Source organism: Quercus suber, unplaced genomic scaffold (genome assembly GCF_002906115.3).
Source record: "Quercus suber isolate HL8 unplaced genomic scaffold, Cork oak 2.0 scaffold_19, whole genome shotgun sequence".
Taxonomy (NCBI): domain Eukaryota; kingdom Viridiplantae; phylum Streptophyta; class Magnoliopsida; order Fagales; family Fagaceae; genus Quercus; species Quercus suber.
The window spans coordinates 1,628,961-1,644,448 of NW_027069484.1; the positions used below are offsets into that span (position 1 = coordinate 1,628,961).

Below are 15,488 nucleotides of genomic sequence, written 5' to 3' on the forward strand. Positions count from 1 at the left end.
CCCCCCCCCCCCCCCCCCCCCCCCCCCCCCCCCCCCCCACCCCCTTTTTCTCTTGCCTGAGTATGTTCTTCTTCATTTATTAACTTCCTTATTTGGCCATCATGGGAGATAGGCTAGATGTCAAGGATAATTTGTCCAATCTTGTGCATGGGAATTTGAGAGACGGGACTTGGTCAGAAACACAAGCATAATTTCTGCTTGGTTTTTAGTTTTTGAATTAATGGCGAAATATTTTAAACCTGCCATAATTTTTTAAGTTGTATTTAGGTAGTTTTTGGTTGGGGTGATAAGTAGGAGGATGGAAAAAAGGAGAAAGAAAAGTGGGGAGAAAATATCATTTTTGTTGTTTGGTTGAGAATGGAAAAGGGAGTGGAAAATTGGTGGTCTGAGGTATTTTCCACCTGGGCTCACAAAATTTTTTTCTCCTTAAGGATCTATTTAGAATCCGCTTATTTTGTTAAAACTAAAAACTTTTTGCTGAAAGTACTAAGATAAAGGTAAAAGGTTGTTGAAATAGTATAGTAGGGCTCATGAATAGTATTAAAAAGTGTAGTAGGGCCTATGAATAGTAGCAAAAATAAGCTGGAGCCAAACACACACTAAATCGAGGAGAAAAATGGGAGAGAAAAATGTGCATCAAGCTAAAGTAATTTTTATCCTTGCTACAACTACCTGCTCACCCTCTTTTGTCTTATTCAAACTTTGGTTTTAGTGTTTTTGTTTTTTTGTTTTTTTTTTTTTCTTGCATTTCCTATCTAACACTTTTTTTTTCATCCTATCTAACATTCATCTGCTACATAATTTTTCCCCCTAGTTTTATTTTTTAAAATTATTATATTATTTAATAATTATTCTAAAATCTGACTTTAAAAAAAAAAATATTTAACTAATTTTGTTAGCCACATTATTTTTTATTTATAAAAATGAATTGATAGAGAAAGAAGTTAAATTAAGGTAATAATTTTGATGTGTCATTTTTATAATGTGTCAAATTACTTCTTAATTCACTCCAACCAAAAACTACCTTTTTCATCTTCTCATTTATCTTCTCAACCAAAAAAAGGATTTATATTAGTTTTCTATCCTTTCACTTTTTCATCCTCTCAACCAAATACACACGATGAAAAATTAAATATTTTCTATCCTCACTTTTTTATCCTGTTACCATTCTCTTTTTTTTTATAAGTATCCTCGTACCATTCTCTATCCCTCCACTTTTTCATCTTCCCAACCAAACAGAGCCTTTACATGCATTTGGGTGGGTTTTTTTTTTTTTTTTTTTTTTGGGGGGGGTGGGGTGGGAATTATCTGGTTTTTTTTAAAATAAAAGCTAACAATTATCATGGTGATTTAGCATTATAGAAGTAGCAAAGATACTGGTGAGGTTGGTTCCAAGTTGTTAATGCCTTGTATGGCATATGCCATCTTAACATGCAAGCCAATGAGCATTAGCTAGCTAAAATTGCACCTACATTTCCATAAGAATATGTGGAGGATGAGTTCGTGGGCTTGAAACAACCCACTGCATGCATGTAACTTACTAATAAAAAAAAATTACCTTAAATGCACAAGCTACCTGGAATGGGGGTTTTGAACAGTAGCAAAAGACCAAACCTATCATTATCCATTTAAGACAAATTGTAACTGACCTGGTTGCTTTGGAATTTAAACTCATATTAGTTACGTAATAAATTAAGGTCTGATACTCATTGTGAAATTTATACCTGAAAGTAGAAAAGATATACATTACAACTACATAACAAACCAAAATTTCAAATTATACATTACAACTACAACTACAAGATAATTACCAGAATTTCAAATTTATAAGAAAGGTCTAGTTTAACGGAAAAAGTTTAAATCATTTTTACACTAGAATCTTAATATTAAGATTTTTTTTTTCTCTGAAAATTTACCTACATAGTATGTCCATATTATCTGGATTATAAACTTGGAACTGAAGAATAAAAGTGGGTTCAACTTCAGTGATTTGAATCTGACAATAAAACTTTTGCAACCCCAGATTCTGCACAAGAATAGGAGTCTTTGGAATGAATATCCCTGATTGAGATGAAGTTGGTTGGATAGGAAGAAAAAATTCTTTACCCCATTTAGAGATCTGATTTTAAAATGTTAATTTCTTGAAATCGTGCAATTTTAGTGTCTTTGTTTTATTAAGGTAATACTAATAGGGGGGGGGGGGAGATGGGGTAGGAGGGTGGACGAGAAGAGCTAGGAACTCTGAACTCAACAGTCTCAACCAAGCTTTTAATGCCAACCAATTGGATCAGCCACATAGATCATTTCATGCCACCCAGCCCATAGATAGAACTTGAACAGGGAAGAAAGAAAGGTGATGGACACCATAGTCTTAAACAAACATATGTGTGTGTGTAACTAAAGAGTGCCACACCAGAGTCTGCACTATTTATGTAACTGTCCAAATGAGGGTTTGCCTTATATTAGGATAAAATAAGCAATATATTTAAAGAATTAAAAAAAAAAAAAATTGCTATTGATTTTTATATGGGCTTGGATAAAGAATGGAGTGAATTTTGCAACATTTGGCCAAATAAGGAAATTAAAATCAAATCTGGCTTAATAACTTTTCCCAATCCATAATTCGTAGGCTACAACCAATTTGGAAATTTTAACATGCACATATTTAGAAGCTAGCCCCTTACCTTTGGAAACATTCCTACTTTTTTGACGACTTTTAATAAGCTCAACCAATCTAAGCTATAGGTTCTTTGTTTTTTTTTTGGTTAACAAGGTTGTCCAAAGCTCTTCAAGCACTTGAGATATAGTTGTACCACTATGAGGCATAGTTCAATATGTACTAGATTTATTATTTGTTTTAATTTGTAAGTTGTAATCAGCAAGTAATAATATAACTCTTCATTACCTTCCAGGCTTAATTGCAATAAGGATTGAGAAAAATAACCTAAATGGTGCAATTCAGACAGCCTTTATTCCCCATTATGAATTTTTATTTTTGATAAATCCATTATGCATTTGTTGATCAGTATACCAAAACAACTAATTATATTCTTGACAAGAGTTGTATTACCTAATGAATGCCATCAAAGAATTAAAAATCTCTCACCTAATCAAACAATAGCAAACTAGTCTATCATAACTTATTAACTTGATAGAAGGTTTTTAAACCAAAACTAACAAAACCCCTGCCGGCTGTTCCCAAATGAGTAAGGCATGTTGAGCAATCGTACCAGGATCTTTCTACACCTAAGATAAGTGACCCTCAAAATCAGACTAATCAAAAAACAATCCAAAAATCACCCAAGCAACTCACTTTTAAAGCTTCAAAGATTGTATCTTCACGTCATATGGATTTCCCATTCTTCAAGAAAATAAGAGAAAATTTTATTCCTTGTCAAATAATTACCTCTAGAAGGGAAAATTTTGAGATTTTTCTAAAAACAAATTACTGAAAATATATTTTTAACTTTCAAGGGTTAATTTTTTCAATTTACATTTTTACCTAAAGTTAAATGTTTAAATTGGAATCCAAAAAATGGACCAACAAAATGGGACGGGAGATAAAAAAAAAAAAGGACTTTTGCATACAGAAATATCCTAAAGGCTTTATAATGAATAACCATGTCATGTTATGCTTGCCAATGAGCTCTAGCTAAACTAGCACTTCCTCCCCTTATAAGTGCTAGGTGGGGTTGGTAAAGGAGTTGGTTAAAGACCCACTGCATGTGTGTGTAACTTATCAATAATAGTAATACAAAATGTCGTGTTATGCTTCAATTTCAGCTTTAAAATGTCTCCAAACTATTTTTTATCTCAAGAATATTGATACAAGGTTTAAAGTCCATCTTCACGCATAACTACAGATCATGCACATTTGAGTAACTTACTTAAAACCATTATGAAATAACATCATAAATATTGCTTTTTTACCTGTTAATGGTAGGTCTATTTGGAGGTTTTGCTCCAAAGATAGAAAAATCTATTGACATTGGTACTGGTTCATTCCTGCTTGTATTTCCACCAGCTGCCTGTCTCATTTCACCAACATGATCATCAACCTTATCTACTTGGTATGCATTTGCCTCAAAACCATCACGTTCTGGCATCACTCGCCTAGACTTCCTTGGAGGTGATAAGACAGTAGGGCCATCATGTGAATCTGAGGCCCTAGATTCCCTCTTAGGTGCAGGTCTAGGGAGTTTATCCGGGTTTGTAGGTGGAGGCGCAGATGAAAAGTACCTAATAGGAAAATATAGATGAGAGCAGGGAACCAAAACTAACCATGGGTCTCCCAATTGAATGGCAAAGAAAAAGTTACACACCGATGCTCTAATGCCTGTTGCACAGATATCCTAGATTTAGGATCATAAGTAAACATCTTCGATAACAGATCTAGGGCATCATCACTAGCCATTGGAAACAGTGACCGTAAAGTGGGAGAAGGAACGTATTGATACTCCACATAATCAGGAAGGTATACCATATCAGGCCACTGAGAAGGTGTTGGAGTCCCAAATGCAGCAAAGATTTTTCCCAATTGATCAATGTCACTTGAACCCTATGAAACATTAAAAATCAAGCAGATGTGAGAATCAGAAGCACAAGCCTGGATTTCTTTAAATATTGATGGCACATGCAGAGAGTAAAAGCAGACAAGATCAAGCCATGAAAGATATAAAAAGTAATCACTTGAATTAAAAAAGAATAAAATATTTTATAACATAATAACGGAAGTCAAGATAGTCAGAAAACTCAACACTACTAGCCTCAATCCTAACTGATTGTGGCAATGGATCCTTTATCAACTAATTGGAGTTGGCCAGATGTACCTTTGACTGTCTAAGCAATTATACTCCACATCTTCATGTTTATCATATACCCTTTTTACTTCTTGTACGCCCCCATGTTAATTTTAGCCAAATTGGCCAGCAAAGTTGCAAATAAAAGAAGTAATAATCATCAATATGAAAGGAAAATACAGTTCTTCTATAAGTAATCAATTCACTACAAAACAAGATACAAATAGGATACAAGAAGATCTCCAAGAGCTACAATCTAAAATTAAAAAGATAAATGAAATAGAAAAAAGAATGGCATTGGATACTGCCTAAAGCCATCATTGAATCATACAGTATGCAAGCCTTTTGAAGAATTACTAGTGAATCTAGTGCAGTGATCAATTCTGACAACACAAAGACCAAATAGTATCTAATCATCATCCAATACTAGAAAGAGATTGACTATAAGAAAGCAGTTCCTTCAATGTGAACATCAGCTCAAAACACAGCCAAAAAAAAAAAAAATCAGCTCAAAACAACTTGCAAGTAGCACAAATGAACTTATATTTGACAATCCAAACACAATTTGATGTACAAACTTCTCATATTCCCTTCACAAAAATATATTTTAACAGATAAATAAGAGATATTCAATCGGCCACTTTCAAACGATAGTACATGCATGGGAAACACTATCAAAAGATATGAAACTAGCCACAAAGAAATCAGCATAAATGCAAACAACATTATAAGATATGAAACCAAGTGATGCAGGACAAATCAGGGATTTGTCTACTTTTAGTTGTGGTGGACCGTGAATAGTAACCCTAGAAAGAAAGAAGAGAAAATAAAGAAAAGAGAGAAAGAGAAAGAAACAACAAAGGCCATCGTGCCTATTGCTCAAAACACTCAATTTTATTAATCAACTCATTCTACTCCTTTAATACGTTGAGCACCCTATATATAAAGACTCTTACTTGTACTAGTAGCATTACAATTCCTAATAGTACAAGGACTACTATTTAACCCTAATAAATTAAACCAAAGCCCATACATAATGACCCATAATTAAATAAGACTCATTAATAAAACCTATGGCCTATAACTATGGCCCATACCCAACAATTGTAAAATTACTAAAATACCCTTGACTTAAGAATAACCAAATAAAATATTAAAACTTAATTAACTACCATGGACACTTTTTTTTGGGCTTTGGCTTATCCTTAGGCTTCCAAAGAGAATATCCTTTCTTTAACCATGTTATGATTCCGCCATCACCAAGCCACACATATTATCACAAAATACTAGCATAGATGCTAAAGTAAAAGATCTGAACCAACAAAAAATTTTGCAAGAATCAAAGCCACAAGCCAGAACTTGTTAGAATTAGTTTTTTTTTGGATAGGTAAAGAATTTGTTAGAATTAGTATGCATGAAAATTTCAATTTACCTGCAGAAAAGGTCGACGCAGAAGAAGTTCAGCAAATATGCATGCTGCAGCCCAAACATCCACCCCAGAGCCATATTGCTTGGTACCAAACAACAGCTCAGGTGCTCTATACCATCGCGCAAAGACCTATTCATAAGAGTATTGAAGTAGACTTGTTATAATGAATAATTTTAACCATCGAGTGTGCAGACAGGACAGACAGTTGCAATTAAAAAGATTCGGCTTGGGAAGCAAAAGGAAGGGGTAAATTTTACGGCGCTTAGAGAAATTAAACTTCTTAAAGAGCTCAAAGATCCAAATATAATTGAGTTAATCGATGCGTTCCCGCACAAGGGTAATTTGCATCTTGTGTTTGAGTTCATGGAGACAGACCTTGAAGCTGTTATCCGTGACCGGAATATATTTCTATCTCCAGCTGACATAAAATCATACCTTCAAATGACACTCAAAGGACTTGCTATTTGTCACAAGAAATGGGTTTTACATAGGTATTTTTTTTGTGCTGACAAGCTTATTTGTAATGTTGTTTACCTCTTGGCAGGATTTGTCTAAGGTGTGTGTCTTCTATTTGACAGGGATATGAAACCAAACAACTTGTTGATAGGATCTAATGGACAGCTCAAACTTGCAGATTTTGGTTTAGCACGAATATTTGGGAGCCCAGATCGCAAGTTTACTCACCAGGTTTGCTTCTCAATGTATAATTGCATGGTGATTTCCTTAATTGTTCAAGCTCTAGTATCATGAGTTCGAGATCTTTTGGGATGAATTTGTTACTAGCCCTTCAGGTACTGCCTTTGTTGAAAGAAATCATATTTGGTGTGGTGCTTAAATAATTGTGAAGTTAGCTGCAGTAGGTGACGAACTTTTCCTGCTTCTAATATTGAACATTTTTCGATTGAAAGTTGGCTGTGTTCTTCTTTTGTTCATTTGAGGGATTCAAAGCAAGTTTTTGATGTGTTCACATGACATGAAAGCTGTGGTCAATAAAACATTATTAGATTTTTTTAAATATCTAAGTAACAATAATGCGCTAATACTGTTATTATTATTAACTGTTACAACCTTTTCCCCCTTTTTGTTAAATTACTTTTTTCCTTATTGCTATATTATGGACATTGTGCTGATAGTTGTTTTATTGTATTATTGTTGTTGTGGGTAATATTATTAGTGTTGTTGTATATGCCACTGGTATGATCAAGTTTGTGGGGAGAAAAGAGTTGATTGTTTGGGAAGTGGGAACTACAAGTAGTATGCTCATACATTGCATGGGCTAACTAAAATTCATAGGTAAAATAAGAATAGATTTCATATATTTCATAAAAATTGCAGAATTAAAAAGTTTAATCTACTTTATGGTGTGGTGAAACTCTTTTGGGATAAAATGTCTTATTTGTATAAAATTAAGGGGTAAGGACTGTCCACATGGCATAAAGGGGGGGGGGGGGGGAAGAGGAGGAAATATATAAAGAAAAAAGGAGAAGACATCCACTTGATGCAATCATAACATGTCGGACACAACTTTATTATATTGTATATGATTTTGCCATCAGACTAGCTTTCACTAGTTCTCTTATTCAGACATGAGCTTCATTGGTTGTAGGGGTGTCAATTCGGGTTAGCGTGTCGGGTTCGTGTCGTGTCGAGGTAGGGGTATTCGACTAAATAGCTCAACCCTAACCCAACCCATTTAATAATCGTGTCATGATCCTTCAACCCTAACCCGACCTGTTAATAAAGCGGGTTGACCTGACCCAACCCATTTAACACGCTTAATAAACGAGTTGTCTTGGGTTGACACGAATGTAACACAGTCCATTTCAACCTACATAATATTAAATATAACATCTATCTAGAAATAATTATTTTTACATTCTAAAAAGCAGTGCATACACTTCAAGTTTTCAACCCACATTCAAAATAATCTAATTCAACAAAAATATAACATTCATCTAGTAATAAGTTCTTTACATTCCAAAAGAAGTGCATACACTTCAATTCAAATTCAAAATAACAAAGTTTCAGAAAATAAAATAACATAGTTCAACAAAAATATAATATTCTTGGAACTCGCCAAATGTTAAGTATCAATATTGAAAGAATTTGAGCAAACAGTAGACTAATCCTGACTATGACCACGATCATCATCCATAGATTCTTTGTTGATGTCTGAATTCATAACATCTTCCACAAGCTCATCCAATTTCATTTGTGTAAGTTCTATGCCACCAAAAAAAAAAAACAAAGAAGAAGAAGAAGAAGAAGAAGAAAAGTATTAGTAGTTCTAAGGTCTGTAAATTTTCAATTTCCAACTATATTCCTTGTAAATTTTTGTAATTACTTACTTTTCTTTTTAAATTTAAAACATATGTTGGATATAAAAGGTATTTGACAAATCTAAAATAAAATAAATATTTATTTGTTATATGAGTTAAACGGGTTGTGTTAAGTGGGTCATTTCGGGTTGACACAAATAAATTGGCTTGTCAAACGTGTCTATTGCGGGTTACGCGGGTTGACCCGTTTATGACCCGTTTCTTATCGTGTCGTTTTCGGGTTGACCCGTTTATGACCCAAACCCATTAAGGCCCAACCCTAACCCGAAAAAACCCGTGTCGGGTTCGTGTCGTGTTCGCGAGTTGAGTCGAACATTGACACCCCTAATTGGTTGTATGTTAGGGATGAGTAGAACTATGATCTTGTACAATTTATTTTGAAACATCTGTTTTACAATGTCTAAGTCACCAACCCACCCACACCCCCCCCCCACCCCCCGGGGCCTTGTTTTATAAGTTTTTTACCTGCTATAAAGATGAAAACTATGCATTTTTGTGATTTACCTCTAATTTTGAAATCTAATGTAATAAATCTAAGCCAAATGTATTTTTAACATATTCTCTCTAAAACCCAACCTACACCAAAAACCATAATTGCACATTGCTTGCTTAATGTAAAACACTGTCAATGAGCCCCAGCTCAAACAGAAACAAGTTCAAGACTCAATGGATGCATGCATAACTTCAGAATGAAAATTCGTAAAATAATACAAAACTAACTTCAACCCAACAAATTAGAAGTTTTAAGTAAACAATTTTGACTGTCTAATTGTCAATTCAGCTCCTAAAGAACATATATATATCTCCAAAATTAATTATTAAGCTTTCACCAAATAAATTATTTTTTCTCTCGATCTGGGTTTTTTTTTTTTTTTTTGCCCCCACACCCAAAATACAATCTAACTTAAAATTTCAAAACTTATATAAAAAAATAAAAAAATAAAAATTCAACCAGCATAAAACCACAAAATCTCGCAAATCTCTTTTTCTTGAACTACTTTCAGCTATCAAACCAAACTTTCAGAACTCAAAATTTTCATTTTTCCAAAAATTTATAAAAAAAAAATCTCAGAAACCAAAAAGAGAATAACTAAAATTCTTCAGCACAGACAGTTCTTAAACCTAACCAAAAAAAAAAAAAAAAGGAAAGAAAGAAGAAATTACTAGAGAGAGAAAGTACTACCTTAGTATCAATGGCTTTAAAGACGACACCATAGGTACCTTCTCCGAGAACTTCGCGCTTCAGATACCTATCGGCGACTTTCTTAGAGAAATCGAGCTCCGTCATTTTTATTTTTATTTTTTTTAAATTCTGAGTTTCGAATTTTTTATTTTATTTTTTATTTTTTTTGGTATGTATTTTGGAAAACTAGTTTTGTGGGGCTCAAATTTGAGAACTTTCTAGGTGGATCGTCATTTTCTCGCAAAATCCGAGAAAGTTAGGGTTCCGATTACGGGCCTTTAGAGTGAGAGAAAAAAAGCCGTTGAAGGCTTAGAGAGAGAGAGAGAGACAGAGAAGAGTAAAGCTAACGTCTATTGTCTATTTATGGTTTTCTAAGGATATTTTGGTAATAGTGACAACTCTTTGCTCCTTTATTTATATATATATATATATATGTTCTTTTTTATTTTGTGATAAATCATTATCATGGAAAAAAGAGTTCCTTTAAAAAAAAAAAAAAAAATAGTGTTCGACATTTCTTCACGTGAAAATGGCCAATTTTCACCATTTTTAAAACTTGCCGCAAAAAAATACTGTTTCAGAACTAAATAAGGAAATACTATTTTTTTTAGAATTTGAGTTTCAGAAACTTGAGTTCCAAATGGTTCTCAAGTTTATGAAACTCAAATTCTTCATCAGTTCTGCCACGGTGGCACTAATGAATTAGAATTTGTGTGATTAAAAAAAATTACATGGTACTCGAGCTGGTTAAACTCAAGTCTCATGCAACACAGTACTCGAGTATACCAGACTCGAGTATCTTTTATAAACAGAAGCTCTTATATTATATTTCTACGGTACTTGAGTTTACTAAACTCGAATACCCTGTAACTTTTTTTTTTTGGGGATAATCAACAAATAAAAATTGTAAGGTTGGGATTTGTGGCCCAAGCCCAAAACAATTAATTTGTAGAGTATGGGTGAAAGAGTTAGGTTAAGTATGGGATTAACAACAACGAATCACAACTTTCAAGCACAAGCCAACATAAATCTACACGTAAAGAGTGAATATCCGAAGAGTTATATTATTGATTATCTGATAAACACAGATCTTAGGGTTACAGTCAAGTTTCCTCTTCTTCCTCTTTTTTCTTCCCTTTATGTTAGGAGCCTCTTGCCTTTATATAACCCCCCTTCTCTTCATCTCCATCGTCCACTTGTATCTCATCCGTGAACCTACTTGAGTACGTGTCACGTCAAGCATCTTCTTTAGCTCTGTGTGAGTGGCAGTAGGTTAGGATACACTGTTTAGGGGTCTTCTCCACATAAATGCAGCCAGAAAAGTTGCTGTAGAGTATTAAATACGATGGTAGCAGCTTTCCCTTTAGATATTTCTTCATCCTTATCGTTTCCCAGCATACTCAGAACTTATCTTGATTAGGTGGAGTCCTCGGAAGATCATTTTGACCTTTTATACGCTTAATTGATTTATAATATTCGCGTCAGAGAATTATAACCTCTTCGGACAGGAGATGTCCTCTTCGGATTGTAATCATTCTTCTTTCTGAGGGTCCCACTTCCAGATGGGCCCTGCCCTTACTATCTCCTTCTTCTCGATCGCACAATAGCTCTCATATAGGCTCTCGGCTCACTACGTTGGACTGGGCCCTTCCCCCCCCCCCCCACCACAAAAATAAACATAAAAATAAGTAGTTTTTTTATGTTTTTATTTGTTTAAACTACGTTGGACTGGGCCCTTCCCCCCCCCCCCCACCACAAAAATAAACATAAAAATAAGTAGTTTTTTTATGTTTTTATTTGTTTAAATAGAAGCATTGTAAAATATAGAAATTTTAATTTCAAAATATGAATTAATTTTCTATATTAATTAAAATTTTTTATTGTTTTTTCATAAAAATTGTTTACTGTTTTTTGCAAAAATTATTTCTACGATTTTGCATAAAATTATTTTTTGTTCAGCATTATTTAAAAAATTGTTCACTTTCTTTTCTGCTTAAATTATTTTTTGTTCACTATTTAAAAAATTGTTCATTGTTTTCTCATAAAACACCTACTGAAATCGTATTTTTTAAATTTAAATGTCAAATCTGAATACTTTTTCATGCTTAGATTTCACAATAAACGAAATTGTTTTTCTACATTGATAAAATCTATTTCTACATTAATAAAATTTGCTCTTTGCACATCATGTTTACTGTATATTCGAAACTGCTTACTACATTCATAAAATCTATTTTCTGCATTAATTAAAAATGTTCATTGTTTTTTCATAAAAATTGTTTACTGTTTTCTGTATAAACTATTTCTATGATTTTGCATAAAATTATTTTCTGTTCAGCATTATTTAAAAAATTGTTCACTCTCTTTTCTGCATAAATTATTTTCTTCTCATTATTTAAAAAATTCTTCACTGTTTTCTCATAAAATTGAAATGAAAATTGGGTTTTCTAAATTTAAACGCCAAATCTAAATGCTTTTTCATGTTTGAATTTCACAAATAATCAAAATTGTTTTTCTGCAATGATAAAACCTGTTTCAACATTAATAAAATTTGCTCTCTGCACATCATGTTTATTGTATATTTGAATCTGCTTACTGCATTCATAAAATTTGTTTTCTGCATTAATAAAAACTGTTCATTTTTTTCTCATAAAAATTGTTCACCGTTTTCTGCATAAACTATTTTTATGATTTTGCATAATATTATTTTCTATTCAGCATTATTTAAAAAATTGTTCACTCTCTTTTCTATGTAAATTATTTTTTGTTCGCTATTTAAAAAAATTGTTCACTGTTTTCTCATAAAACACCTACTGAAATCGTGTTTTCTAAATTTAAACGTCAAATCTGAATGTTTTTTCATATTTGAATTTCACAATAATCGAAATTGTTTTTCTACACTGATAAAATATGTTTCTACATTAATAAAATTTGCTCTTTGCACATCATGTTTACTGTATATTCGAATCTGCTTACTGCATTCATAAAATCTGTTTTCTATATTAATTAAAAATGTTCATTGTTTTCTCATAAAAATTTTTTACTATTTTCTGCATAAACTATTTCTACGATTTTGCATAAAATTATTTTTTGTTCAACATTATTTAAAAAATTGTTCACTCTCTTTTCTGCGTAAATTATTTTTTGTTCACTATTTAAAAAATTGTTCACTGTTTTCTCATAAAGTTAAAATGAAAATTGAAGAACATACCAAATTGAGTAAACTCAATGGAAAATTAATTACATTAGATATACAGATCGTCCAAATTTATTTCCAAATTTGAAGTCGTCAATTGTACAAAATCGTGAAAATTCAATTTAAAACTATTTACTAATGTACTAATCATCCTGATTTGATGAAAATTTCAAAATTGTTGAACGTACAAAATCATGAAATCTTAATGGAAAATCGAAATTGTTGAACGTACCAAATCGTGAAAATTCAATGGAAAGTTGTGTTCATTAGATATACAAATATTCCGAACTTGTTGAGAAATTTGATTTTGTTAGGACATATGTGTTTCACATGTTTAAGAGCATATGTCACTAATTTATGTAATTGGCTAATCCTTAGACAAAATACACTTTACTTGTATTTGGGTAGATCTAGGATGTGCTTAATACTTCAAGAAATAAGATTTCAAGATCAAGTGTTAAAGCCATGCAAGTCTGTCCAAGATTTAAGCTGAAAATACTGTTCATTAAAACTCAACAGCTAGCTCGACAAATTTTCAGGTCTGTTTTTCATCTAATCCGTGGTTATGTATTTGGGTTTTCTTTTCTCACAACCCTAGACATTTAAAAAGACTATTTTAAGGGATGTCAAAGGTGACACAAGTTGCACAAGTATTGAGCAAAGTTTGTTCAAGCAAATTGTGACAGGAAACAAAGTTTTGCCCTAGTTCATCTCTCTTATGAAGAAGCTGCTATGTTTGTGCACCGAAAGGTTTTGTAATCAAGCATCTTCTGATCTTCATCGTGTAGATGAACTGAAAAACTTTGTAGCCAACAACCTTCTCTAGTTGGTGATTGAAGTCACATACTAGGATCTGCGCAATTGGTTAATCACGTACTAGGAGTCGTGCATTGAAAGGAGAGATTGTCATTACCGAACAAATCCAATTAGGTATTAGAATAAGAGTTCCACTGTAAGTTGGTAGAAGGTACTGGAATTTTTTTACTTGTAACCGCTTATTTTGGTAATAGTAGATTCTCAGGAGTGGCAATCTTAAAATCACCCGGTCGAGTTTTTGCCATGTTGGTTTTTCCCAATTGAAAACAAATTACCATGTCAATTTAATTTTCATTGCACTTAGTTTAATTGGTGATTTGTTTGTGCTACCACGCGCTTTACATGTTAATTTGATTAATTAATAAACTTGGCTAATTAATCAATTAATTAATCACTAGGAGTCAATACGTTTTTAGCCTATCAGATTTCGTTGAAAGTATAAAATCATGAAAATTCAAAAGAAAATTGTGTACATTAGATGTACAGATCGTTCGAATTAGTAAAAAACAAAATTTATTTGTTGAGTGTATAAAATCTTGAAAGTACAAAATAAAATTGTGTAAATTAGATGTAAAGATAGTCTGAATTTGTTGAAAAGTTTGGATTTGTTAAATGTATAAAATCGTGAAAATTAAATGGAAAATTGTGTTCTAATGTATTGATCATCCGAATTTGTTGAAAAATTCGAAATTGTTGAATGAACAAAATCATGTAAACTCAATGGAAAATCAAAGAACGTACCAAATCGTTGAGCAGCACTACAAACATCAGTGTAGTAATGATGGACAGCTCACCCCAAAATTGATGCATAAACTTTCTAGGGATGCTTTGCATCCTTGAAAATGGTGCATTACAAAGGGTTGCATATCTGTGTATTCACGTAAGTGTGGATGAGTACTTCTGGTCAGGGCTCAACAGTACCGAGCTGTAGAGCAGCACATGTAGAACTGTTTATTATCTTTAGTTATTTTCACGGATGCTAGTCAAAACACTTTTCCCATAATCTGTGACTACCGGTTAGAAGTAATAACACATGGATACTTCTGGTTATGGCTCAACAGTGTTGAGCTGTTTATTATCTTTGGTCATTTTCAAGAATGCTAGTCAAAACGCTTTTCCTATAATCCGTGACTACTGGTTAGAAGTAATAGCACATGGTAAAGCCATCATGAACCCCGAAACTGAGCTGTCAAACAATCACATCTCATAAATATGTACATTAAAAGCATCACTTTGCTCTTAGAACCATCACTCTTACACATTAAGTAGCCTCACAACCTGAAACACTGAAATATCTCTTGTAATTGTAGCCAATTACTGTTACGCTACAGATTTTGAATACAAATTTTACTCGACTATTCGATCAAACATCGTGGACATATACGTTTGATTATAGGAGCTAATGGTGGACACAGCTCACCCCAAAAATTGGTGCATACACTTTCTAAGGATGCTTTTGCATCCTTGAAACCGGTGCATTGTAAAGGGTTGCATATCTGTGTATTCACGTGGCGAGTCCTTGCTTTAGGAGCCATATGGTTTTTTTGTGAAAGAGTGGTTGGTCTGTGTGGTTTGGATGAGTCTGTATGTATTGAATCTATTAAATTTTGCTACAAGTAATGTACAATAAATCTAATTTGGGTGATAAGTGTTATGTGTGTAACATTTCAGGATTAAAACTTTCACTAGTATCTTTTATAAATTTAAGCAATATAAAACATGTCAT

General features: G+C 32.8%; 1 protein-coding gene and 1 long non-coding RNA gene across 2 annotated transcripts; one reads left to right on the forward strand and one right to left on the reverse strand.

Annotated features, from left to right (window-relative positions):
- Positions 1 to 2,746: 2,746 nt before the first annotated feature.
- LOC112031301 (cyclin-dependent kinase D-1) lies at positions 2,747 to 10,103 on the reverse strand. Its single transcript, XM_065762323.1, has 5 exons — positions 9,659 to 10,103; positions 9,148 to 9,175; positions 6,232 to 6,357; positions 4,323 to 4,558; positions 2,747 to 4,239 (listed from the first exon to the last, which is right to left on the reverse strand). The coding sequence occupies exons 1-5, from the start codon at positions 9,853 to 9,855 to the stop codon at positions 3,927 to 3,929; spliced, it is 900 nt and encodes a 299-aa protein (XP_065618395.1). The 5' UTR covers positions 9,856 to 10,103; the 3' UTR covers positions 2,747 to 3,926.
- Positions 6,379 to 8,155, forward strand: LOC136062610 (uncharacterized). Its single transcript, XR_010624349.1, has 2 exons — positions 6,379 to 6,719; positions 6,807 to 8,155. It is a non-coding gene; the product is annotated as an uncharacterized LOC136062610 (long non-coding RNA).
- Positions 10,104 to 15,488: the final 5,385 nt, after the last annotated feature.